Consider the following 25462-nt stretch of genomic DNA (forward strand, 5'->3'; position numbering starts at 1 on the left):
CCCCAAGTAGCCAAAATCATTGTGAAAAAGAAGAATGAATTTGGAGGACAATTCCTGATTTTAAAGTATACTTCAAATCTACAATGGTCAAAACAGCATAGTACTGTCATAAGGACAGATATGTTGACCAACAGAATTGAAATGAGAGTTCAGAAATAAACCCTCACATCTATGGCCAGTTGATATTCTGACAAGGCTACAAAATTCACTCAACTTAAAAAGAATAGTCTTTTCAACAAATGGTGCTGAGAGAACTGGATATCTATAAGCAAAGGAAGGAAAGAGGACCCCTATTCTCAAACCATGTACAAAAATTGACTCAAAATGGATCAAAGACCTAAATATAATTTTGTGGTAGGCAATGGTTTCTTCAACTTTACATCCAAAGAACGAACAGTGAAAGAAAAACAAATAGATAAATGAGACCTCCTCAAAATTAAACTTGTTTATGCAGGAATTTTGTCACAGAAGCAAAAAGACAACCTACTCAATTGGAGAAACTATTTGGGAACCACATATTTGATAAGGTTTTGATATCCAAAATATATTTTAAAAATCCTACAACTCAGCAAAAAAAGAGACAAATAGCCCTATTAAAAATGGACAAAAACCTTGAATTGACATTTTTCCAAGAAGGAAATAAAAATTGCTAAAAAGCACATTAAAAGATGCTCAACATCTGTAGCTATTAGGGAAATGCAGATCAAAACCACAATGAGATATCCCTTCATACCTATTAGAATGGCCACATTAAAAAAAAAAAAAACAGAAAATTACAAGTAATGGAGAGGATGTGGAGAAACAGGTACACATTTATTGTTGACAGGAATGTTAAAATGGTGATAAAGTTTGACAGTTCCTCAGGAAGCCAAGTACAGAATTACCATACGATCCAGCAATCTCACCACTAGGGATATACCCCAAAGAACTGAAAACATGAATTTGAACAGATATTTGCACACTAGTGTTCATAATGAATTATTTACAACTGCCAAAAGAGAGAAGCAATCCAAGTGTGCAAGTGATGAAAGGATAAACCAAATACAGTATATACACACAATAGAATATTATTCAGCCATAAAAATGAAGTTGTGATGCCTACACCAACATGGATGAACTTTGAGGACATTATGTTGACTGGAATAAGCAGGACACAAAAACACACATATTGTATGACTTTTTATGAACTATAATAAGCAAGCTCAGAGTTAGAATCTAGAATACAGGCTATTAGGAGATAGAATGGGATTAGATAATGGGAAGTTGATACTTAACTTGTACAGAAGTTCTATTTAGGCTGATGGTAAAGATTTGGAAATGGATGGTGGTGATGGTAGCACATTATTGTGAGTGTTATTAACAGCATTGAACTATATAGGTAAATGTAGTTATAAGAGGAAACTTTAGGATATATATATTAGAATAAAAATTAAAAGATAAAATACAGGACTGTACAACTTGGTAAATATTACTGTAGATGATGGCCTATAGCCAACAGTACAAGAATGTTCTTTCAGGAAATATTACAAATGTACACTAGTAATATACAGTGGTAATAATAGGGAGGTGCATGAAAAAATACACCTAATGTAAGTAATGGGCAACATAGCTATTTTAATAAGCTTTCATCAATTGTAACAAAGGTAACTACTATTAAATAGAACGATTATTAACAAGTGCGATCATTGGCTGTAGCAAATGTTCCCCCCCAATGAGAGGTGGGGGGGGAGGTGATATATGGGAGGGAATCTTGTATTTTATGCAAGATTGTTTTGTAGACTCACAATTTTTCTAATAAAAACATGGGTGTAGTTTTGACAGAAGTAGTTATAAGAAAAGCTTAAAGTTGCCATGTTTTGGAGACAATGTAAAAATGCAAAAAGTCAAGGAAGATTTGTGTAGTAAATGCTTACAAGACACATAGCCTGACGGAGTCATGAGGAAGGATATGAGAACATGGCCACCTGTACGTGACTCTGCCCTCCCGGCTTGCTGCACTCAGCTTTGCCAGTGAAACTTCATGCATTAAAATTATGTGCTGGAAGCAAAAAATAAGTTGACCTCTAAAATTATACTGATGTCACATTCCTATTTACCAGGTATACATGTGCTTTTTGCATTCTACATTATAGCAGAAGTCATTAGATGCTCAATAAATGTCTGTTGAATGAATAAGTGTCCCAGGAGTTGAGTGAGGAAAGAGGACAAGCAAGTGTTAGAGAAGACAGTGCAAATTTTGTAGCATGAAATCCTGGGTTGGATCCTGATGTACAACCTGACATTTAAAATCTAGGTTTCTTGGTTTCCACCCCAACAGGCCAACATGATAACAACTATCTCCAGGGTTATCATGAAGAGTAGAAAGGATAATTTTTGTAAAAATGTGCTGACACTCTTGCCCCATCATGCAAATGATAGTTACTAATATTTATAGAATCATTTTCAGCAATGAACACTCCATGAAAAAATTAGATTCGAGCACGACCATAATGGGTAGAACAGAACTCGGTGAGTTGAAGGATGGAGAAAGGCAGAGAGTCAAGGCAGAGAAATTTCAAGCTGTACTCAAATAATAGTGAGTAGTCTAGTACATTTATGCTGATGGTCCATAGGACTAGAAAGATAAGATGGGGTACTTTACTCAGGACTGCTACAGACCAATATATTTCCTTTTGTGATTACATGGATCTTCTGTACAATTTGGGTCAACTTTAATGTTAGACCCGAGACACAGAACTGCTCACCTCTCAAGAATTATAGAATGTTAGAGATAGAAATGGTTTAATGTTAATCCAGCGAGTTTACCTTCCTCCGGTGAAAAGTCCTCACCTTGACCTCACCTCTGTTCTTCAGGAAAACATTTCCCAACCAAAGTGGCTAAGTTTTGTTCATTTTGTTGAACTAAGCTGCATGTAACCATTAATCTTATCAATGAACAGATCCAAATGGTTAAGGTTCTTGCTTCATTGATTTTTCTTGACTGAAGCTGTGGGTGTATTGGCTTTCAATGTACACAGCAGATGGCAACTGCCAGTTTTTTTTCTTCTAGTATAGATTCTACTACTACATAGTTTAAAGAAAATAGGTGTTTGTGAAAAAGTAACACTAAAATAGCTACTGTATGTTGCACAGAGCTTATCTTTAACTTTAGACATTAAAAAAAAAGAATTAAAGGAGCAACTGCCTTAAATCAATCTGCCGATAAAATTCCAAATATACCACCAGGATGCCAAAAAGAATCAATTCTCTCTCACTATTCATCATCCAAAGGCTTGGGATATGCTATAATGCTGCACCCTGAACTAGCTTAGCACCTTTGACCTACACATAGTCCTAGACGGTCCTAGAGACCAGTTCCAATGAGTGCTCCATGAACCATATGTTCTGAAGAAAGTCATTCAGAAAATCATTTCGTTGTCAAATAAATTTGGGAAACATTGCTTCTGAATTTCTGTTTGATTTGGCTAAGCTGCCAAAATGCAATATACCAGAAATGGGTTGGCTCTTGTCATGGGGATTGATTTGCTTACAAACTTAAAGTTCTGAGGTCATGAAGGTGTATAAATCAAGACATCATCAGGTCTTGCTTTCTGCCTGAAGAGGCACATGGTGGCATCTGCTTTCCTCTCCTTTCTCTTCTAGGTTTTGTTGCTTCAGCTTCTTGCTTCCTCTCCCAGCTTCTGTGGCTCCCCCCCCCCCTTTATTTATTCATCCTGTTTATAAATGACTTCAAGAAGATTAAGACCCGCCCTGGGCCATGCCCCACTGAAGTAATCTAATCCAAAGGTTTCACCCATAGTAGGTTTACACCACAGGAATGGATTAGCTCTAAGAACATGACCTTCTGGGGTAGATAAAGTCTCTAACGACCACAGTTCTTCCATTTGCAATGCACAAAGTTTATTTGCACATTAAAATCACAGAGAAGAACTGCCAGAAACAAACCAAGCATCTACCTATGGGACCCATTTTCAAATACAACTCATCTACCCTCAAAATCCTTTGGGGAAAAAGTGTTCAAAAGCTCTTTATATTCAGGACAGAAACAAGTTTCTTAAGTTGTCACCCATGCCATCCCATATCCTCCCTACTCACTTTCTCATGCCCATTCTATGAAATACAAGAGATGTTTGGGATGTTTAGCTTGACCTCTCAGCAGCTTTTAAGAGTTATTGCTTCCTGTTCAAAACTTTCCTTTTTCTTGGCTTCTCCCCAATGCCCTTTTAGCTCTCCATGCTCAGTCTTCTTACGGCCAAGTCTGTCTAGTCTGGCACTATGAAGACCATGCCTCTGGACCTGCAGCATCAGCATCACCTAGGGGACTGTGAGAAATGCAAACTCTCAGCTCTTATCTCTGACCGGCTGTCTCAGGATCTCTGGGGTGGGACCCAGGAAACTTTTTTTTAAAACAAGTCCTGCAAGTGATTCTGATGCAGAATGTTGAGAACCAACTTGGGTTCCTCCTGGTTAATTTTTATCTGGCCCAATTCTTCTGGCCCCAACTACTGTTAACATAGCAGTGCCAAGCACAGTTCCTGTCACTTGGTGGGTGTTCCATAAATGAATGGATTAATTGATTAATGAATGAGTGATTCCAAGCTATAGTTCCAGGTCAGCCTTAAATACTCCTACTGGATATTGTTATTTTTTAGCCTCTTAAATCCACTCTACCTAAAACTGACCTTATTCTCTTCTTTCATTTAACCTGATAAAATAATAACTAAAATCAAATGTTGTTTCTATATACCAGACTTCATGTGAATTCTCATTTAGTCCTCAACACAACTGAGGTATATATGATTAGTATGACCTTATAGAGAAGGAATCTTGAGGCTTAGCACGATCATCCACCTTCCCAAGAGCATGCCGCTGATGAAGGCCAGAATTCCATTTCATACTTGGGTATGTGTGACCAAAGAATCTGAGCCATAATCTTTTTAATGATGTGCCCTTTCTTGGTCATCTGTTCTCCAGTTTTTGCCTATCCCTCAAATCTATAAGTCACCCTGGATTCTCCTTCTGCTTGCATTTTTTACATCCAGTCAATCACTTCTCTCCAAACTCACTGCCATCGTTCTAGTCTAGGGCCTCTGTATTTCTTCCTGGAATCTGACACTGCCCCTACCACTAGAATCTCTAGACTCACCTATTGCCCATGTACCTGCCATAGCAACCTTTCTAAAATGCAACGATAGCCTCTATAGCCCCTCCATCCTATCCCTACTTAAGACTCATCAACACTAACCATAAGTAAGATCCAAGTTCTCGCTCATGTCCTTCAAGGACCTCTTTTTCCTGTCCTGTGTCATTACTTACTATTGTGTTCAGCCCCCTCTAATTATTGGCTGTAATAAACTCTTCAGTTTGTTTTTTTTCCCTTTTTTTTTTAAGATTTATTTTTATTTATTTCTCTCCCCTCTCTGCCCTGTTGTCTGCTCTCTATGTCCATTCTCTGTGAGTTCTTCTGTGTCCGCTTGTATTCTTGTCAGTGGCACCAGGAATCTGTGTCTCTTTTTGTCGCGTCATCTTGCTGCATCAGTTCTCCGTGCGTGCGGCACCATTCCTGGGCAGGCTGCACTTTCTTTCACGCTGGGCGGCTCTCCTTGCAGGGCGCACTCCTTGTACATGGGGCTCCCCTACGTGGCGGACACCCCTGCATGGCAGGGCACTCCTTGTGCACATCAGCACCGCACATGGGCCAGCTTCACACGGATCAGGAGGCCCGGGGTTTGAACCACGGACCTCCCATGTGGTAGGCGGGCGCTCTATCCATTGAGCCACGTCTGCTTCCCTTTTTTTTTTTTTCTCTTCAGTTTTTTGAACACACCATGCTCTCTTGGTTCCCACGACATTGCAAGCACTCACCATCATGTTCACTCCCTCCACCTGGCTATGATTAGACGAAGAGTCGCCATGTCTATATGAGACCTTCCCTGCCTTGGTTCGATCCTTGTGCTACATAGGTTGGCCCAACATTCTTTCCATTGGTGTACATTTTTGTTGAATTTTGTATATTTCCTGAAAGTGACAGGGGCCCCATTTCTGGATCCTCGGGACATAGCTCAATGCCCTGAGTATAATAAATGGGGAAAAAGTCATAATCAAAGAGTTCGTTTCATTATCCAATTTAGCCCAGGCAGGAAAACCAACAATTAAAATCCCAGTCCTTAAGTGCTTTAAGAGGTAAAACACAACTCTGGAGAAATAGTCAAGAATGATGTGACCGCTAGTAACAGAAAAACTGATGAAACAATATAAACAGATATTAATTTTACCACCTAAGAAGTCAGAAGAGAGGCATCCATGGCTGCTGCAGCTGCTCAGGGATCTTCTGGGGACCTAGGCTCTGGCTACAGTCAGGCTTTACCATCCTTATTGTATGGCATTGGTCCTCATCCTTGTTGCCTCACTGAAAATAGCCACTTCGTGTCCAGACTTCAAGCTTAGTTTGCAGGCGCAAAAAAGAAAAGAAGGGGAAAGGACAAAATGCTTGCAGCTTAGACTGTTTGTTTGTTTTCATCAGGAAAGTTTCTCTGGTTATGCTTGCCCAAAAGCCCTATCCTGTAATCACATCCAGTGACTCATTGGTCAGAACCATATCACTTGGCCATGTGGATGGGAGTGAGTCAACCCACCAATACTGAGTACCATCACCAGTGTCCCTGGAGCAGAAAGATGAGCAGAGTGGGCAGAGAGGTGTCCAGACGCTGACCATGAACAGGGACATTTTCACATCTTAGTAAAAAAGGTTGCACTTAGCCTTAAGATAATGAGACAAAAGAAAAAAAAAAGGAGGTATAATTGGATTTCTATTTTAGAATACTCCATTTTGCTATGATTCTAAAAGTTCTGAAAATACCAAATCAGGAATCCCTAAAGGTCCACTGTAAGCAAGAAATGGCTTTTCACTCTAACCATCTGCAGGATGAATAAATTACAGACTCACCATTCTCTTAGGGAACCCTGTTATAAGGGCTTTGGTTGATTTTTTTAAAATGGAGCAAAGGGAAAATACGGTTTAGGAAAATAATTGGACTAAACTAAAGTCATAGAAAAACAAGCCTGGACTCCCAAAGCATAAAAGTCAAAGAAAACTGGAGCAGAGTACCTGCTCCATGCCAGACATGTTCGCGTGCAGTGGCAACCAAGATGGTGCACCTCACAGACCTCCACCTACAGGGAGGGCAATTGCCGGAGGACCCCGCTCTCAAGTTCTGAAGTCTTCCCTTGCGTTTGCACCAAGGTCAAGCTTCCCACAGCTGCTTGGGGACTAGAGCTACAGGGATGCTAAGGCCAGTCCAATCCTGGAAGACACGGGACCCCCGACCAGGCGATTTGGTTTCAGGATTCCAATAGCCTTGCCAAACTATCCGAAAACTCCATAGAGGTCAAGGACACTTTTCCCAACTTTCCATCCCTCTTCATCAGGGATCTGTTTTGCATTGTCACAGTCTGTTGGAGCTCCTGGTTTTGCCTGGCTCCTTTCCCACTTTCTTTCATAGATATTTCCCCCAATAAAATCCTTGCATGTTTAATCCCACCTCAGCCTCGGCTTCTCAGAGAGCTCAGACTAACATACACACATCATATCATTTAATCCTCAGAAGGGTCTTACGAGGTCGATATTATCTTTCCCATTTTAGAGATGAGGGAAGACAGCTGGAAGTCAAAGAACTCGGTCAGCCATAATCCTACATTTGGTTAGTGAGAGCTAGAGCACAGAGTGTCCAACTATGTTTTTTTGGAATCAACATTGAATTTTCCTTCCCCTGAAGGAGAAAGTTTAATTCCACAAGACATAGGTAGAAACCAAGGCCAGAACTTTATAATCACGCACGGCCTAGAAAGACAAATTACAGGGTGGTAGCATTCCTTTAGAATGTTTTTTAGGACTTGTTTTTTTTTGATAACTAGAATAAGAAAACATGAGTTTTCCTTAAAAGTATTTTACGTGATAGTGGCAAAACGTTTTTAAATTAAATTCAAAGATTCACTTAAAAGTATGTGGTGATGGGGAATGAACGCTGCTCAAGTGGTTGAGCTCTTGGTCCCCAGGTACAAGGTCCTCGGTTCAATTTCTAGTACCTCCTAAACATAAACAGACAAACAAACAAACAAAAAAAAACACCAACTCTCATTGGGGAGCGGATGTAGCTCAGTGGTTGAGCACTTGCTTCCCATGTACAAGGTCCTGGGTTCAATTCCCAGCACCTCCTAAAAGGAAAAAAAAAGTGTGTGGTGAACACACTTAAGTTTCCCTATGTTAGTAGACTCACAATATTTATGTTTCTTGAAATATTCTACCTTTACGGACCCTGATCTCAAATCTAGCAGCACCATGACACATTCCACTTGAGTATCAAAACCTTCAAAATATAGGACTATAGGATATTCTCAAAATAGTCACATTTACAATGGCTTGCTAATTTATTGCATTTTTTTCAAGTGGTTAGCCTTATGGGTAATTTTTGTGGTTACTTAATCTACATTTATTTTTAAAAATTACTTTAAAGCAGCTTTCCCCCCCTTATTCTACCTCTTAAAACCAAAATTAACTTTGCCGTAGGTTTGAGAATTACTTTGATGCCTGAGCTCAGCCACAGGATAACTCATTCTGGTCAGTCGGGGCTTTTCCAGGGCTCAGTTCCTCCTTCTATAAAACATTGTAAAGCCACCTGCCCAAACTTTCCAGGGACTTTTGAAAGAAGAGGAAGTACATATGTCCAACCACTTGAACACTTTTGGAGACACATGTTATTTACATGAAAAGTGAGCATTTTAGACAAGCTCTCGGTCACTGGACTAGCATGTACGGTGCTACGAGAGGTGACCTGCAGACACCTGTGCCAGGGGCTGGAAGAAGTCAACAAGTGTAGAGCAGCTGTGTTTCCAATGTTTTTCTCACATAAGTCTTAAACATTCCGAAGAACCATATATTATCCCCTTGCACATAATGCTGACGTCTAAAAATTTTTAGCATATGTTTCAAAGGGTGAGGATATAAAATTTGTGATGGTAAATATCAACACAATAAATATAAATATATTGTGATTGTAAATATTATACATATAAATAAAACATGTTACTTCTAAATGTATCAATAGGCTCTAAGTACTAAAGGGACTTCATACCCATATTTGTTGTTTTAAAATACATGCCAGCTCTTATCAAAAAGTTAAGTTCTGCTTTGTTCCTTGTTCTCCTTGTACTAGTATTTCCCTTTCTCTGCTCAATGTAGGATTTAGTCAGTATATTTTTATGCTTATGATTCTCATCCTACTTCTCTGCCACCATAAGGCATAGTTTTTCAAATTTATTTTCTGTGACTAAAAAGCTGTCCTGTTATAAAAACGAACTTTTGGACCGAATTATCCTATTTCTTTCTAATTATCCTATGTTAGAGTTTCTAGCCAATTTTAAAATTAAGCATTAAAGTGATAACTATTAAACATAAGGAGAAATTGTATTATAAATTTATTTCAGTGATTTAGGTAGAACTTTCTCTTACATTTTGCAATAAACGTTGGGAGTGAAAAAGAGTTTTCAAAGACTTATCAAATACTATTAATTATGCCTATTATTCTTCTGCTTGCTTATCTTAGTATATTTTGAAAACTTTGGAAAAATTAATGTAAAAATGTTTTTACTAATTAAAAAGATCATATACTCTCATGTAATCAGGTACTCTGGTTTTGTTAAAATCTGTAAACTATGGATTAATGTGTGTAATCTATGTAAAATATCTACCATATAACTAGACTGGCAAAGGCAGATTATCTAACCAACCAGCCAAATGAGACCTACTTTATCAGAAAAAGTATGCTCATTCTCTTATTTCAGAACGAGAAAGACAGGTTGATCAAGCAAAGCCGAGCATTCTTTGACATGTCAGGAGAAAGAAAGGGTGTCCGTAATCAGCTTCATCATCCTCAGTTACCTCCACAATGTTTCTAAAACCAGAAATTCCCGTCACAGCCCAAATTACCTTCTTCTCATGTTGCCCTTAACCTTAACAGGATACATCTAAATCTTAAAGCCCTACCCCTGAGCCCTTCCAAGATTTGGAAGGGTGAAAGGTGACTCTTCCTTTTGTAAAGTGGAAGAAAAGTGAGAAAAAAGAACTAGTCTCAACTGAGGGAGCGGGTGAAGCTCTGGAAGGCAATTCCCTAAAATCTCATACTCTCTTCTCATCCCATTGGTCAAACTTGTGCCCTTGAAGGGTTTACAAGGTCAGCAGGTTGGCACTCCACGTGCTTAAAAACCTGATGTGTACAAGGAAGCGTGTTTTGGAAGCAGTGCTCATGATGGTTTTGTCTCCAGGGTCAAATTCCAAGTCTGCCAATTCTCGGCCAGTAGGAACTTGGACAAGTCACTGAACCCCCTAAACCTCACTTATCTATAAAACAGATACTAGCATCAATCTCGTGATGGTCAGAGGGTGAGATGAAGATCTAGCACACCTGGTGCGGTGACTGCTTAATAAAATTCAGTGATACACCAAAGTCTAGTGACTAGAGTTTATAAGTCCTGTTCAGAGAAGAGAGTTGAGAGAGTAATTTCTCCCTTCTCCAGTCAGTCAAAACATCTCCCTGAATAAAAATGAACTGGGCATCCCAAGAAGGGTAACTGTAGATGGAGAGAGGGGAACCAAAGGGCATGCCAGATAACAACCCTCATTCACTACCATGAAATCTGAGTGTAGCGTATATATATTAAGAACTGCTGAACATATGCTTACGTTTTTATTTTTACAATCCGCATAGATTTGGTTTTGTTTCACTGGTTTCCTTCTCTCAGGTGGGAATGACTACACACCAATGCCCACTATTTCCCTCCTCTTTTTATTTATACATTAGAAAATTCTGACTTGGAATGGGTTTGCATCCACACTTAATATAACGAGGCTCAATTTCAATGTCCGGGAAAGAACACAGATAGTCCAGGAAAGTGTCATATGGCTGACAGGTCCGATCTTGGCTAGATCCTGTTTTCTTTTGAGGCCATCGGCTGCCAATTCACACCAAGAAATTTGCCCATTTCACATCAACAGTAGTATACCCAACTAAAATGTTTAACAGAGCATGGTTAACTTACTATTAGTCGGGTGGCTAGCAGAGGGAAGAAATCAAAAGATGGCACTTGAACGTATCTTATTTTAAATTTGGTTGAGCTATGTAACAACTACCATATTGTTTTCTAATATCTGATCAATGAACCATGTTTATATGAACTCTAAAATATGAGTATTATTCAAAAACCCAAGGACCCTATTATTTGTTTCATATTCCTTGGTTACAACCCTAAATTTTCTCTTTCATGGTATCACTCCTTAAACCAAATGTGCTACTTTGCTCAAATTAGACCTGCTTAGCGACATTTTTAAGAGCTAAAATTGCGCTTTAATGCATTTACATCAACCCTATCATCCCATTTTCAGAGAAACAGGCAAACAACTCTATTGTGCCAGTTTTCAAAAACCCGTTTTTAAAACAAGCCTCGGCAAATTAGATAATTATTAAGCAAAACAATACAGTGCCCAACATGATGCATTAACCGTTTCTTATGTTATTGAACCGAACAAGAGAAGCACTTTGTTCTTACTTACTTGGCAGACAATTATTCTTCGCTCCAGCAATACTTCATGTGCATACTTCCAAGGAAGACTCATGAATGCAAAGGTTCATTAAGGGAATGAGAGAATCGATTGTAAAATGGAAAAGGCCGGCTAAGGTCATATTTCAAAGAGATGAATATGGTACACTCCATTATGTTGTAATCAGCCTCTCTCTTTCATTCCACAAACTGTAATAGTTTATCCTAATTTTTTTTTTTTTTTTAAAAAAAAGGTTAAAACAATCCCTGCAGCTTCTGGCTACCTTTGTCCCGTAGCCAAGGAACAACTCCCACCAGCGGCAGGCATTTCCCATTTGCCACAGTCCTCGAAGGCCACCAAAATGATGTTACTGGCCATTTTTCTCCTTAATAAGAAAAACATTCAAATGTTACTCTTATTGCTGCCCTGGCAAACCACACTTAATAGATGGGACTTGCCCTAGATGTGACACGTACGACATCAATCAGGACTGAATTTTATTTCAATTTATTATGGTTGCTGTCCAAATGAAAAAATGCTTATATCGTAAAAACGTCTTACAATATAAATGTGCCAATGATGTAATCACAGATTTCTGGAGGAAAAAAAAACCCCGATTTGGGTTAAACATTTAGCCATCCCTCCCTCCCAAGTTTTTCCAGGGAAGTTAAACAGAACAAAATAAAGGGGCCATGAAGAGGTGATGCTGGTACACAGCAGAAGTCACATGTTAAATATTTTATGTCTTTATGAGGGAGCTTTATTATATTTTCCTTCTTTAAGAAGAGAGTTGATATTTCCAAATGATCGGGGATAAATGGCTTTAATTTCGGTTTCATTGAAGGCTCATCTGCAATTCCTCCCCATCTCCCCCCGTAAATGGCCATTCATCAGGGGAGCGACTCTACCCAGTTTATTAGGCTGGAATTTATCCTTGGCCACAGCTGTTGGCCGGCAGAAGCTTCTCCGGCTGCTGCTCCCAACCAGTGACGTAAAGAGAAGCTTCTCACTAATGGCAAAGAAAAGCATATGATGTTCCGACGGTCCCAGGGCTGTGCAGGGGCTCGGGACCCATCCACAAACAGCCCGGCAGGTTTCTGCAGAAGCTGGAGGGCCTAGGATGGAAGCACTTGTCTTAGGTCACCAGGTCTTCTGCTTCCGAGGTTCTCCAGCCCGAGCCTGCCTCAGAGCACGTGGTGGCTTGTTTCTCTTTCTGGTCCATGGGTGTGTAACGTGTGTAACCACACAGGACCCGTGCTTGCTTAATGCTCGGCTCTTGTTGTCTTGAAAAACAATTTCTTTTTCTTAAAGATTTATTTTTATTTCTCTCCCTTCCCCCTTCCCCCCCAAGTTGTCTGCTCTCTGTGTCCATTCGCTGTGTGTTCTTCTGTGTCCGCTTGCATTCTTGTCAGCGGCACTGGGAATCTGCCTCTTTTTGTTGCGCCATCTTGTTGTGTCAGCTCTCCATGTGCGCGGCACCACTCCTGGGCAGGCTGCACTTTCTTTCACGCTGGGTGGCTCTCCTTACGGGGCGCACTCCTTGCGCGTGGGGTTCCCCTATGCAGGGGACACCCCTGCGTGGCAGGGCACTCCATGCGCATATCAGCCCTGCACGTGGGCCAGCTCCACATGGGTCAGGGAGGCCCGGGGTTTGAACCACGGACCTCCCATGTGGTAGGCGGACGCTCTATCCATTGAGCCAAATCCGCTTCCCGGTCTTGAAAATTTTTACACAAGGGACCCACATTTTCGATTTGGACTGAACCCCACAAATTAAGCAGCTAGTCCTGACAGAAGGTCAGGGCCTGAGAATGTGCATTTCTAAAACGCACAGGTGGTACCAACGCTGCTGATCAAGGGATGACACTCGGAGAGCCACTGGGCTGAGGGAGACGACAGAATGCCAAGCCCTCGATTCCCCAAACCCCCTTCAAGAAGAGGATGCCGTCACCTGAGTTCTGGCCAATGAGTGTGGAATTTTCCTGGGAAGGGCCCCTTTTCTGAGTGAAAACCCAGTCTTTCCAAAAAGTAGGATTTCCACACTCCCCCTTACCTTCCCTGCCTGGAATGCAGTTGCGGGGCCTGGCAGTACAGCAGCCATCTTAGAAGAATGAGGGAGGACAAAAGCTGCCTGCTAAAGACATTGGAGCAGAAAGCTTAAAAGCAGCCACCACAAAAGGGGTTTACAGGACTGGTACATCCACTACAGGGAAAGAATTTCTAGAAAATAGCATTGATCAGAAAAAGAGGTCTGTGCACTTGAATTGTTATAGAAAATCAAAGAAGAAAAAAAGACCTTATCCCAAACCCTTACCAAAACAAAATACTGCTAACATTAGGGCAGAATGCAGAGAACAAATGTATAAGATTTGTGCTATACAAGGGTTATTTTTTAGATATTACTATAATCAGAGTACATAATCATATTATTTGACCAAATAATTTCTTCAAGGAAAAACTCATTAACATCTCTCAGAACATGTGTTCTATGGGACATACTTTGTTATTCTCTGGATAAAGGTCCCTTCTGGTCTAATTTATTGATTAAAAGCATTAGAAGGCATCAAAGGAATGAACAAATGAATACGGTTGTTATATTATCAGATATTAATTTCATACACAATAATTAAACTAAATAGTTTTGTAGCTAAATTCTACCTGTCATTGTTAAGGAATAAGAAAGTTGGGCACTTCCCTGTGATGAAATTTTTATTAAAATAGAGCTAGGAGAGGTGTTTAAATCTTCCCTTTACAAAAGAATACAGAAATCTCTTTTGAAAAATGTCATGATTAAGAACTACACAAAGTGCCCAAAATTAATAGCCATAACTTGAGTTGCAGAAATCACCCCAAGCGTTTCACTCCATATATTTATTTTATTATTAGGTTTTATCAGCAAAGTTCACTTTGGTCACATTTAACTGAGTTAAACAGCTCTGCCTAAGGTTAGAAATTATGAAATGATGGATACCGACAAGTACCCAAAACGGCAATGCCCTGCTTTATGAAGGAGAAGAGATGCGCCATGGTGCTGGCTTTACACGTTTATTTAATTAGTAACAGTCTAATTTAGATATAAGTGTCAGAGACAGACTTCAGAGATGCCAATTCAGACAGCCTCTGACTTCCAGCCATTTTCTTAGAGCTAAACTTACAGACAATGGCTCCCCTGCTCAGACAAATTGAGATGTATTGTTTTCCTGGAAGGCTGGCCAGGGGCTGGATGTGAAGGGTTAACTGCTAGGCAAGTCCAGACTATGTGTGCATTATTTTTCTTAGGTCAGTTTCCATCACAGCCCATTCTTCCTTTGTAGGAGTATATATTGCCCCACTCCAAATTCATCAGCCATCCAAACAATACTGCCTAAACTATTCGGGCAAGCTTTAGCGAAATACTAGAAATGGCAAGACAGAAGCTGAGTGTGCAGTGCTCTTCCCCATTCCTTTGAAAAGGCCCAGTTGTCTAGGAGCATATGGGATACAGATGACTAGTATATAGAAAAGGGGGAAAAAGTGAAAATGTTGCATTAATCCATGGCTGCATTTCAAACATTAACACTTATAAATTTAATCTTAATCAGTGGTTCTCAAAGTACGGTCTGCAGACCTAAATTCCAGGGATCCACTCTAGACCTATTCAATGAGACACTGCCGACCTAAGTCTCAGCCATCTATTTATGCATGCCAGTAGATTCTGATGCAGCCAAAAGTATGAGTACGACTAATCCAGGACTGAAAAGAAGTGGCTTTTCAAACATGCAATCCCAAATCTAACTGCCAGCAATCAAATAGAGATTAAAAGTAGACTTGGGGAAGCGGTTGTGGCTCAACTGATAGAGTGTCCGCCTACCATATGGAGGGTCCAGGGTTCAAACCCAGGGCCTCCTGACCCGTGTGGTGAGCTGGCCCCTGCGCAGTGCTGCTGCGCACAAGGAGTGCTGTGTCGCCCAGGGGCACCCCCGCATAGGGGTGCCCCACGTGCAAGGTGTGCGCCCCACAAGGAGAGCCGCCCTGTGTGAAAAAAACGCAAGCCGCCCAGGAGTGGCGCCGCACACACAGAGAGCTGACACAGCAAGATGACGCAATAGAAAAGAGATGCAGTTTCCCAGTGCCACCTGATAATGCAAATGGAAGCAGAAGAACACACGGCGAATGGACTCAAAGAGCAGACGATGGGAGGGGGAGGGGTGGCATAAATAAATAAAAATATAAAAATCTTTAAAAAAAAAAAAGTAGATTTGACCAACCTCTTAATGAATTAGCTGTGTGATATTACACAATTCACAAAAATCTCATCTTCGGCTTCTTCATCCAAATAAATGGAGATAATACTAATCTTTTAAGTTGTGGATTAAATCAAACAATTATTTAAAGCATTTACCAGAGCACTTGGTAATCAATCAACAGTCAGCTTTACTTTCCTAAATGCCATAAAGTGGATTTAAGTCCTAGATGATTGGTTTTGTCTTATATAACTTAGTAAAACAAGTGGATAAATCAAGCACATCTCCCTGGATAAAGAGGAAAACAAGGCTCTTCATATATGTTCTTCTACCCTGCGGTCACCCCTCGGGCTGAAGTGTGGTTTGCTGGCCTGGCGGGGGTGGCGGCCGCAGTAGGCCTATTCCAAACCGCTGCCCTGTAATGGGGTGGCTGGTCGGGCCCACCGCCACCCCTGAAGGAAGCTCGGCATGGGCGCAGAGTGCCCTCGGGTCTCCCCTTCTCGGCAGCCATGCTTCCGTGGCCGCCCCTCCTCCCAGATAGCGCCGCACGATGCCTTCTTTCTCCCTGCGCAGGCGCAGGGCGGAAAAATCCAGTCTGCCCTCTTCCCTTCCCCCGACAGCAGCAACAGCCAGGCGTGGGTGGGGAAACTCAAGTCTGCCCTCCACCCCAGCAACAGCAGCCACCAATCCCTAAACCCTGCCCTTTCCCCCAGCAACAGCGACAGCCAATCCCTAATCACCACCCCTCCCCCGTCCAGTACCTCCCACCGACCTTTCTCCGGCAACCAATCAGAACAGGGAGTGGCTTCGACCAATCAGCCTTCCCCAGCCCCTATAAAACTGTTGCCTCTCCCTCAATAAAGTTGGACTTGTGTGTTTACCTTGTCTCTGCGGTAGTTCTTCTGCCGTGTGCCCTCCAGTCCTGAGAGCCCCCGACAAGGGCCTGGCCTCCCTTGTCCCCAGTTCGTCGCCTGCTTCTCTGGGTGACCCCTTCGTCGCCTGCTTCGCCGGGCGACCCCGTCAGCCGAACCATGCAACCCCTGTGAGACCGACCCCTCGTCTGCTGCCGGACCAACCCCTCGTCCCAAGCGGGACCGACCCCTCGTCCTGAGCTGGACCGACCCCTCGTCCGCAGCCAGACCCCACCTCTACCGACCGAGCAAACCGCCGCAGCTGGCACCCAACGTGGGGCAAGGCAACTCTACCACAGCCTCACTCCATAACCTGGCGGCCCCCCCCCCCTTCTCACCGTGGGGCTTCTCTCATGCAACATTGCTGCTACCTGAGCCTTGGCTACCTCATATGATCCACGGCGGTCTGGGAGAATGGCTGGATGGCTTTCTCCTTCCATGTCCGGGGCTTATACCGACCTGCTATGATTAAGAGGAGCCTTGGATTTCTCGGGAGCGCGCGCTTGCACGTCTGAAGTAACCCTCCCACAGCCCTACGCCCTCCTCTCTTCTCACCCCTATCTTTTCGCTCTGCATTGCTGCTCCTGAACCTTGGTGACCTCATACGATCCACGGCGGTCTGGGAGAATCGCTGGATGGCTTTCTCCTTCCATGTCGGGGGCTTATACCGACCCGCTATGATTAAGAGGCGCCAATAAAACTCTCAGGAGCGCGTGCCTGAGCACCTCCACCCCTGCCTTCACCTCTGCCTCCTCCCCTCCGCGCTTGCTCCCCTTTGCCTTGCTCCACTGCTCGTCGTTCCGCCCTCCCCTCATCGGGGCCTTCTCTTGGCCCGCGACCACCGTCGGAGCCCCACCAGCTCCGACCCCTCGTCTCACCGTGCACCTTGGCTCCCATCACCGCGCTCTCAAGGTAAGGGCCCCTTTTCTTATCGGCTCCAAAAGGCCATTAGCAATGGGTAACATCCTTTCTGCTAAGCAAGCCCCGCAAGTTCGGGCTCTCGCCGGTCTCCTAGACACTCACCGGTGTAAGATCTCTTTGAAACAGCTCCAAGTATATTGGGACCTTCTTCTCCCCTTTAATCCATGGCTTACCACATGTCAGCTCTGGGACCCGGATACCTACACTCGCCTTATAGATAGGGTCACTTCTGCTGTGGAGCAGGAAGGTAAAAGATTCCCTCCTGGCTTATTACCAGTGCTTTTTACCATCCGCTCCTGCCTTCAAGGCGCCCCTACCATCGACTCCTTCCGGCCGCGCCACCGCCACCGCCGTGATTGTCAGGACGGCGACTTTAACCGGGATCCTGATCGGGGTCCTGATGCCGGCTCCGACTCTGACTCTGAGTCACTTGTCGAGCGCCTTAATAACGCGCTCGAAGATTGTCCCCCTAAACAGTGTAATCTTGCAGTGCCGAGCGCCAGTGAAGATGGCGAACTTCCGCCTTCTTCCTCGCTCGAAAAGGGGAGGCACTCTCAAGATGGCGGACTTCCGCCTTCTTCCTCGCTCGTAAAGGGGAGGTCCCTTTGCCCCTCCCTCCCCCCGACGACTTCCTGCCTGGGTGGGCTGGAAGCTCCCTCCCCGCCATTTTGTAGTACCGCTGGGGACGGCCCGCAGCCATTTTGTAACACCGCATGGGCAATGGCTCCTCTCGCGCCCTCCGTGCCAGCGGCCCCCCCCGGCTCTGCCTCCCCCTGGCAGCTCCCTCCATCTGATCCGTGGCAAGCTGCCGCACGCGCGGCCCCCTCTAGCCTATTTTTGGACCCGTATTCCTCCCCTGCCAAGCGCAAGTTCTGTGAGTCCCATGCCCGGGCTGCTGCCCTGGACTTTGCCCGCCGTCTCCGCCTCTACCTGGCCTCCCACCCCCAATATGCGGGGCCGGGGGCTGAGGCTGCCTTCTCCCACTGTTTTGCTGAGCTCTTCCTGCAGCACTTTGAAGCTGAGGTGGCCCGGGCCTCTGGCTCCCTCTCGCCACCCGTCTTGGCTCCCCTGAGTCCTGGAGCGGAGATCCCACCACATGACCTGTCCCTTGAGAGCTGCAGGGTGGGTGGGCCCCTGGCTGTGCTGGGCCCTTCTCGGCCATCTGAGGACCTGGCCAGCCCCCTCCCTTCCTCCGTCTCTTCCTCTTCTACGACCTCCTCGAAGCCAAAGCTAAAGAAACGCTTCTCCCTCCACTCAGTGGGTCGCTCCGTCCGCAGTTCAGTCCGTGGAATCCTGCAGTGGCGGGGGACCGTTGACCCACCCTCTCCAGCTGGGCCCCTGGAGACCTCCTCAGGCCCCCCAGCCTTAGGAGGAAACAGCAACTCCAAATCCTCTGGTGGGGCTGGGACCATTGGTAGGGGACTGGTTGGTGGCGAGACGTCCCCTGGGGAAAGATGGACTCACCGTTTTGAGAGGCTGAGACTGAGTCGGAGAGGGGGGGCCTTGAAAGATGGAACAGGGATGGTGCAGAGGGAAGAGCTGCTGTGTTTCATGGGGGCTGAAGAGGCAGCCCCTGACCCAGCTGGAGTGAGCCGGAGAGGAGGGGCAACCGGGCCTACCTCAGGGGGAGGAGGGCAACCTCAGTGGCAGAAGTGCCGCTTACTGCTTCGGAGTGACAGAAAAGGAGGAGGAGGAGGAAGTCGTCTGGAGTTCTTTGTACCACCCAAGGCTTCTCGGCCCCGACTCAGCATTCCCTGCTCCACTATAACAGACGTCCGAACGACCACAGCCCTGGAGATGCCTGACAGGGAGAACACATTCGTGGTTAAGGTGGAAGGCCCCTCAGAGTATATCCTGGAGACAGCCGATGCGCTACATGTGAAGGCCTGGGTGTCTAATATCCAAAAATGCCTGTCTGCCTCCATTGCTGCCTCCCATTTTGACTCAATGGAACTGCTTCCCCCAGAATTACCCCCTCGCATCCCTATTAAAGAGGGACCTCCAGCAGAGACAGTTCATCCCCTCTCAGCTCCCTCCCCTCCCCTGGACTCTCCAGAAATGGCCACAGGGTCATTTCTGTTCCAGGGAGAGTCAGAGGGAGGTGAGGGGGACCAGCCCCTCTCAGGATATCCTTGGTTCCATGGGAGGCTCTCTCGACTCAAGGCTGCCCAGTTGGTGCTGGCAGGAGGTACTGGCTCCCACGGCGTTTTCCTGGTACGTCAGAATGAGACAAGGCAGGGCGAATATGTCCTCACTTTCAACTTCCAGGGCAAGGCCAAGCACCTGCTTTTGTCACTGAATGAGGAGGGCCAGTGCCAAGTCCAGCACCTGTGGTTCCAGTCCATTTTCGATATGCTCAAGCATTTCCGGGTGCACCCCATCCCTCTGGAGTCTGGAGGCTCCAGTGATGTTGTCCTTGTCAACTATGTCGTGTCCTCCCAGCGGCAGCAGGGTGAGCAGAGCAGGTCTGTAGGGGAGGAGGTGCCCGTACACCCAGGAAGTGAGGCCGAGAGCAGGCCGAGAGCCCTGCAGAGGTGTGCGAGGGAGATGCATCAAACCCGCCACCTCTGCAGCGGATGTCCCGCAGGGAACGGCGCCAAATGTGAGTGATCCAGCACCAACTGAGCCAGCTCACCCTCCACCCCGAGAGGCAACCACCCAACCCTGAAGTCCGTTCGCTGTTCGCACTCTACCGCCAGTGCAGACGCCGCAACCCTCGCCATGCTGCCGAGCCAATTAACATAGTCTCTCTCCTTCTCCTTAGGCTCTCCCTCGCCACCTCTGGCCAAGCTAACCCCTCTCACCAGCCCTTCAATTGGACACCCCCCCCACTTCATCTTCTCGACCTCCTCCTACCCGACCTCTTCCTGCTCACTCTTCCCGCAGGTGCCCCAAGTCTTCTGTAACCGCGGCCCCCCATGCCGCCATCGCTCTCAAGCAGCGCCAGCCCCGCTAAATGGCCCGCAACCCGCTTTCCCCGGCCCATGGCCTGCTTTCTAGCACCCAATAACGTTTCTACTTTTGCCTCCCCATACTTCTGCGGAGCTTCCTCCTGTCTCGACCTCACTCCTCTTCTCAGCCATCCAAAGCGTCCTTTCTCATCCCCCGCCCCCCTCCTTTTTTTGCTTGAACCCCCATTGCATTGCAGATTAGGCCGCCTCATGTCGGCCCGCCCTGTTAACATCGGCCTCTCTCGCACCCGTGGAGACTTTGGCCTTCTTGTTGTCCTCGCCTACGTCTCCACCACTCCCGACGCTGCCGCCACCACCGCCGCTGGTGCCCTGACGCGACTTGTCCTCACAGCTGCGATCTTCCAGACCATCACACAGTCTGCCTCGGCCGCTCTTCGCTGCCAAGAAGGGATCAACTACCTGTAATGCGCTATCATCCTGGACTTTTAACAGCAGATGGACCTTATAGCCACCGAGATCAACGAGAATTGGACATTGGCCACCCTTGCTTGCAACGGCAAGATACTGCCCCCCAAATTGTACATTTATATCCCCGGTATACTCACCTCCCTCTTCAGCCCCGCTTCCCTCATTGCTTACTGCCTCTTGGGCCTTGGCTACTTGTTGCTGCTGCCATCCTGGCCCTTATTTGAAAAGAAGGGGGAAATGCGGTCACCCCTCAGGCTGAAGTGTGGTTTGCTGGCCTGGCGGGGGCGGCGGCCGCGGTAGGCCTATTCCAAACCGCTGCCCCTGTAATGGGGTGGTTGGTCGGGCCCACCGCCACCCCTGAAGGAAGCTCGGCATGGGCGCAGAGTGCCCTCGGGTCTCCCCTTCTCGGCAGCCATGCTTCCGTGGCTGCCCCTCCTCCCAGATAGCGCCGCACGATGCCTTCTTTCTCCCTGCGCAGGCGCAGGGCGGAAAAATCCAGTCTGCCCTCTTCCCTTCCCCCGACAGCAGCAACAGCCAGGCGTGGGCGGGAAACTCAAGTCTGCCCTCCACCCCAGCAACAGCAGCCACCAATCCCTAAACCCTGCCCCTTCCCCCAGCAACAGCGACAGCCAATCCCTAATCACCACCCCTCCCCCGTCCAGTACCTCCCACCGACCTTTCTCCGGCAACCAATCAGAACAGGGCATGGCTTCGACCAATCAGCCTTCCCCAGCCCCTATAAAACTGTTGCCTCTCCCTCAATAAAGTTGGACTTGAGTGTTTACCTTGTCTCCGCGGTAGTTCTTCTGCCGTGCGCCCTCCAGTCCTGAGAGCCCCCGACAAGGGCCTGGCCTCCCTTGTCCCCAGTTCGTCGCCTGCTTCTCCGGGCGACCCCTTCGTCGCCAGCTTCGCCGGGCGACCCCATCAGCCGAACCGCGCAACCCCTGTGAGACCGACCCCTCGTCTGCTGCCGGACCAACCCCTCGTCCCAAGCGGGACCAATCCCTCGTCCCAAGCGGGACCGACCCCTCGTCCCGAGCTGGACCAACCCCTCGTCCTGAGCTGGACCAACCCCTCGTCCACAGCCAGACCCCACCTCTACCGACCGAGCAAACCATCACACTACCCAATTTTAATAACACTTGCTTTGAGAGACTTCCCCAGACTCTTATTTTGTACACTTAGCTCAAACCCCCACCATATCTTGTAACATACTGTTTTGTTCCTACTAGATACTGGCTTCCACGAAGGCAAGTACTACATCTTCCTTATCTATGTTCCCTGGCATCTAACATAGGTAGATGTATTGTTGCTACTCTACAAATATGCTGAATAATTTAATTCCTCGTCTCACTGATGATTTTTATCGCTAGCCAAAAGTAGACTGGCTAAGTCACAGAACTTTCTGAATAATTATCATCGGGAAGCCCTACTTCCATTAAGTTGATTAAAAATACAGTTGTTCTTAACCTTTGGGAGCCACTGACTTGTTTGGAAAGCAAATGAAAGTGCTAGAAATGTTCTTCCTGGAAGATGCATGTGGCTACATGCATAAAAACAATTTTACATATGCAGATTTTTTTCACTAGAGTAAGCTCTTTGAGGTCAGGAGCCATATCTTATTCATCTCTATGTCCCCTAGTGCCTTGAATAGAGCAGATAGTCAAAAAATTAAAGCGATGAACAATGACCCCATGTTCAAGTGAATATTAGATAAGCCACTCTAAATGTTCCATTCATCCCCCTATTTTGATATGGTGGTTCCCCAACAAATCTGAACAGCCAAATACAAATATGATCAATCTTAAGAGTTCTTCTAGGGACTACTCCAATGTTAGTCAAGGTCAAGACAGCAAATTGGTCACATAAGCTCCCAAGATGGTTCAGGTATGAAGGAATCCCATCTTTTGGTGAGAAACCTTGAAGTTCTCACTAAGAAGGTGCCTCACCATTGCTGAAGCGGATTCAAAGCATCTCCCTAAAAGGGCAGGCCTCCGTTCCTTGACAACTAAAGGTTGTATATTTCAGGACACACATAGATTTCTCTTTAACCAGCTCTGCTGAATGTGGCCACTCTGAAAACTCAGAATACCATCCTCATTGCAAAGCATCACCAAAAGATCACTTAATACCATCACATTCTAGAACAGCAGCCCAGCAGTGCATTAACTCTTCAGATCTCTAACATCTGGCTCCATATTAAGTCAGATCAACCGAATTTAATATGATGCTTTGGGTGTGTGCCTTTCCTATTTCTTTAACTGCATGTGTTAGACATAAAAACAAGCTGAAAAAAAAAAGAAATATGAAAGTACCAACCGGCCCTTTTAAACCTAAGAAACCACTCCTAGGAAGTTTCTTTGTTAGGTCTTCGGTGAAGTTATAGTTCTCCCTGTAAGATACTCATAGACACATTCACAAAAACCACATATTTTGTCTATGGACTGAGGGTGCAAAATTTATAATTCCCAGTATAAGTTGAAATTGCTGAGAAAAGAGCTCGTGTTTTGTCCCTCCTGGATGTGCCCTCCTCTGCCAGGCAGGTGGAGGGAAATACTTGAGCAGCTTAGACGAAGCTTTGACTAATCCTTGGTGGTAGGACTCAGCTTCCTGAGATAAACAGCCGCTCTCGCTCAGGTAGCCCTCAGCTTCCGATCCCAACCTGTCTTAATGTCAGGGGAAAGGGAGGAAAGGCCACAGGGATTCTTTTCCCCTAGGATGGCAGTCAACGGTATCAGAGAGGGCAGGGCACGGGCTATCTCCTGCCAGGGAGGGAGGTCAGGCGCCTTGGATGCCACCTCTTCTCCCACCGGGCTTCCGCCTGCCCCTTAACCCTCCCTGCCGCTGTACAGGGAATGGTTGACCCGCCATCTGTCTGCCCAAGGCCTTACTCCCTCACCTTGGAGCCTCAAAGTTCTGACTGGGCTATCTGGGCCTGGGACCCATTTTCTGGGCAGCCCTCTGCCCCCCACACTCCAGTGATGCCCCCTCAGCAAGCTCCCGGCCACTCTCTCAGCTCCTTTGGGCACGGCTCCAGGTCAAGGGGGTCTCGGGAAAGCTGACCCTAGGACTGCCGGCAGCCTGGGAGGTGACGCTCCTGTGCGCCCTGTGCAGGTAAATGAGGCAGAAGCCCTAACTTCAATTTTTCTTAACTCGCTGATTCTAGATTGCTTGACCGCTTTGTTCCCCTGGACCTCCCCATTTCTCATAGGCCAGAAAACGATTTGGATTTCTTTTTCAGTATCTACCCCTGCGCCCATTTGTGTTTGCCCTTTACCTTCCCATTATCAATGACAACATTTTCTTTAACCATAGAGAGAAATTCTGACCAAAGCAAGTGTTCATTAAGTCCCAGGTACTAACAGGGACGAGGGTGGGTGAACAGCAGGCAACAATTTTATTAGATGCTGAGAAATGCATATCAAACATCTGGAACAGCATCCCGTAGGGCTTACAGCCTACCTATGAGGGAGCTGTAGCAATTCTTCCCATTTAGGAGATGGGGAAATTGAGGCCCAGCAAGGTTAGTCACCTTTCCTAAGGCAACTCATCCATTCAGTGGAACAGCCAAGATTCTAACACAGCCAGTCTGGGCTCTCCTGTCCGTGTTACTAACTTGTACACACCATGTACCACCTCTAGCATGAATCACACAAAGCCCAGCATTGAAGGCAATCTAAAGGAGAGAGAAGCCCATGCAGTAAGACTTCAAAGGTCAAAGTCATGAGATATTATCAAAACTTAAGTTTACAGTTTTCAGTAGGACTACTTCTTATATTCAGGGCATTCTCTTAAAATCAGATCACAACTTTCCGGACAGATTGAAACGCACCGAGCTTCCCATGTGCATTCTAGACTTTCGTGCTCCTTTACTCACAAGTGTGCCACAGTGTACTGACTCTGTAGAAGGATGTCCGTCCAATAATACCACTTGTCCTCGTTTTACAGGAGACAATTTGCACAATGTCTCACACAGCTCAGGTGTAAACTTGAACCCCTACCACATCTAACTGCCAATGCCCAATTCCCATCTCCTGCGGTATGGTTGAGGCATTCGGGAAGCACCGACGCAAACGACCGTTGGCCCAGAGAAGAGAAACTTCTCTATTCAAGTGGTATGAGGCCAGATACTCTGTAGATCTTTTAGGTTTGCTGTTCTCCCAGGGTCCCACACTTGAAGGTGACACTTTGGAAATAAGACAAATCATATCTTCTCCATGGTTGCTCTCAAGAAAGGCAAGTCCAAATCCTCGGCGAAACTGACCACTGTTCAGAGGTTTCAGTGCCAGCTGTGGTGAGGATTTCTACACATAGAGACATACACAGGGGGAAGCTGAGCACCAGTGGAAGGGGTCACCTCAGCTCTCATTGATCCTCTGCAGATAGCACGGCAAGTTAACTGTCACATAAGGACTAATGTTTCTAGGGGATGGG

At 45.8% G+C, this 25462-nt stretch overlaps 1 protein-coding gene across 1 annotated transcript in view; it reads left to right on the forward strand.

Annotated features, from left to right (window-relative positions):
- Positions 1 to 4275: 4275 nt before the first annotated feature.
- Positions 4276 to 25462, forward strand: part of LOC101413556 (SH2B adapter protein 1-like) — a 46150-nt gene continuing 24963 nt past the window's right edge. Inside the window, exons 1-3 of the mRNA XM_071212846.1 lie at positions 4276 to 4381; positions 17956 to 18126; positions 18397 to 20250. Coding sequence (XP_071068947.1) covers positions 4276 to 4381; positions 17956 to 18126; positions 18397 to 20250 — 2131 coding nt within the window. The remainder of the gene's footprint in view (positions 4382 to 17955; positions 18127 to 18396; positions 20251 to 25462) is intronic.

The sequence above is a fragment of the Dasypus novemcinctus genome, chromosome 31, assembly GCF_030445035.2.
Source record: "Dasypus novemcinctus isolate mDasNov1 chromosome 31, mDasNov1.1.hap2, whole genome shotgun sequence".
NCBI classification, from domain to species: domain Eukaryota; kingdom Metazoa; phylum Chordata; class Mammalia; order Cingulata; family Dasypodidae; genus Dasypus; species Dasypus novemcinctus.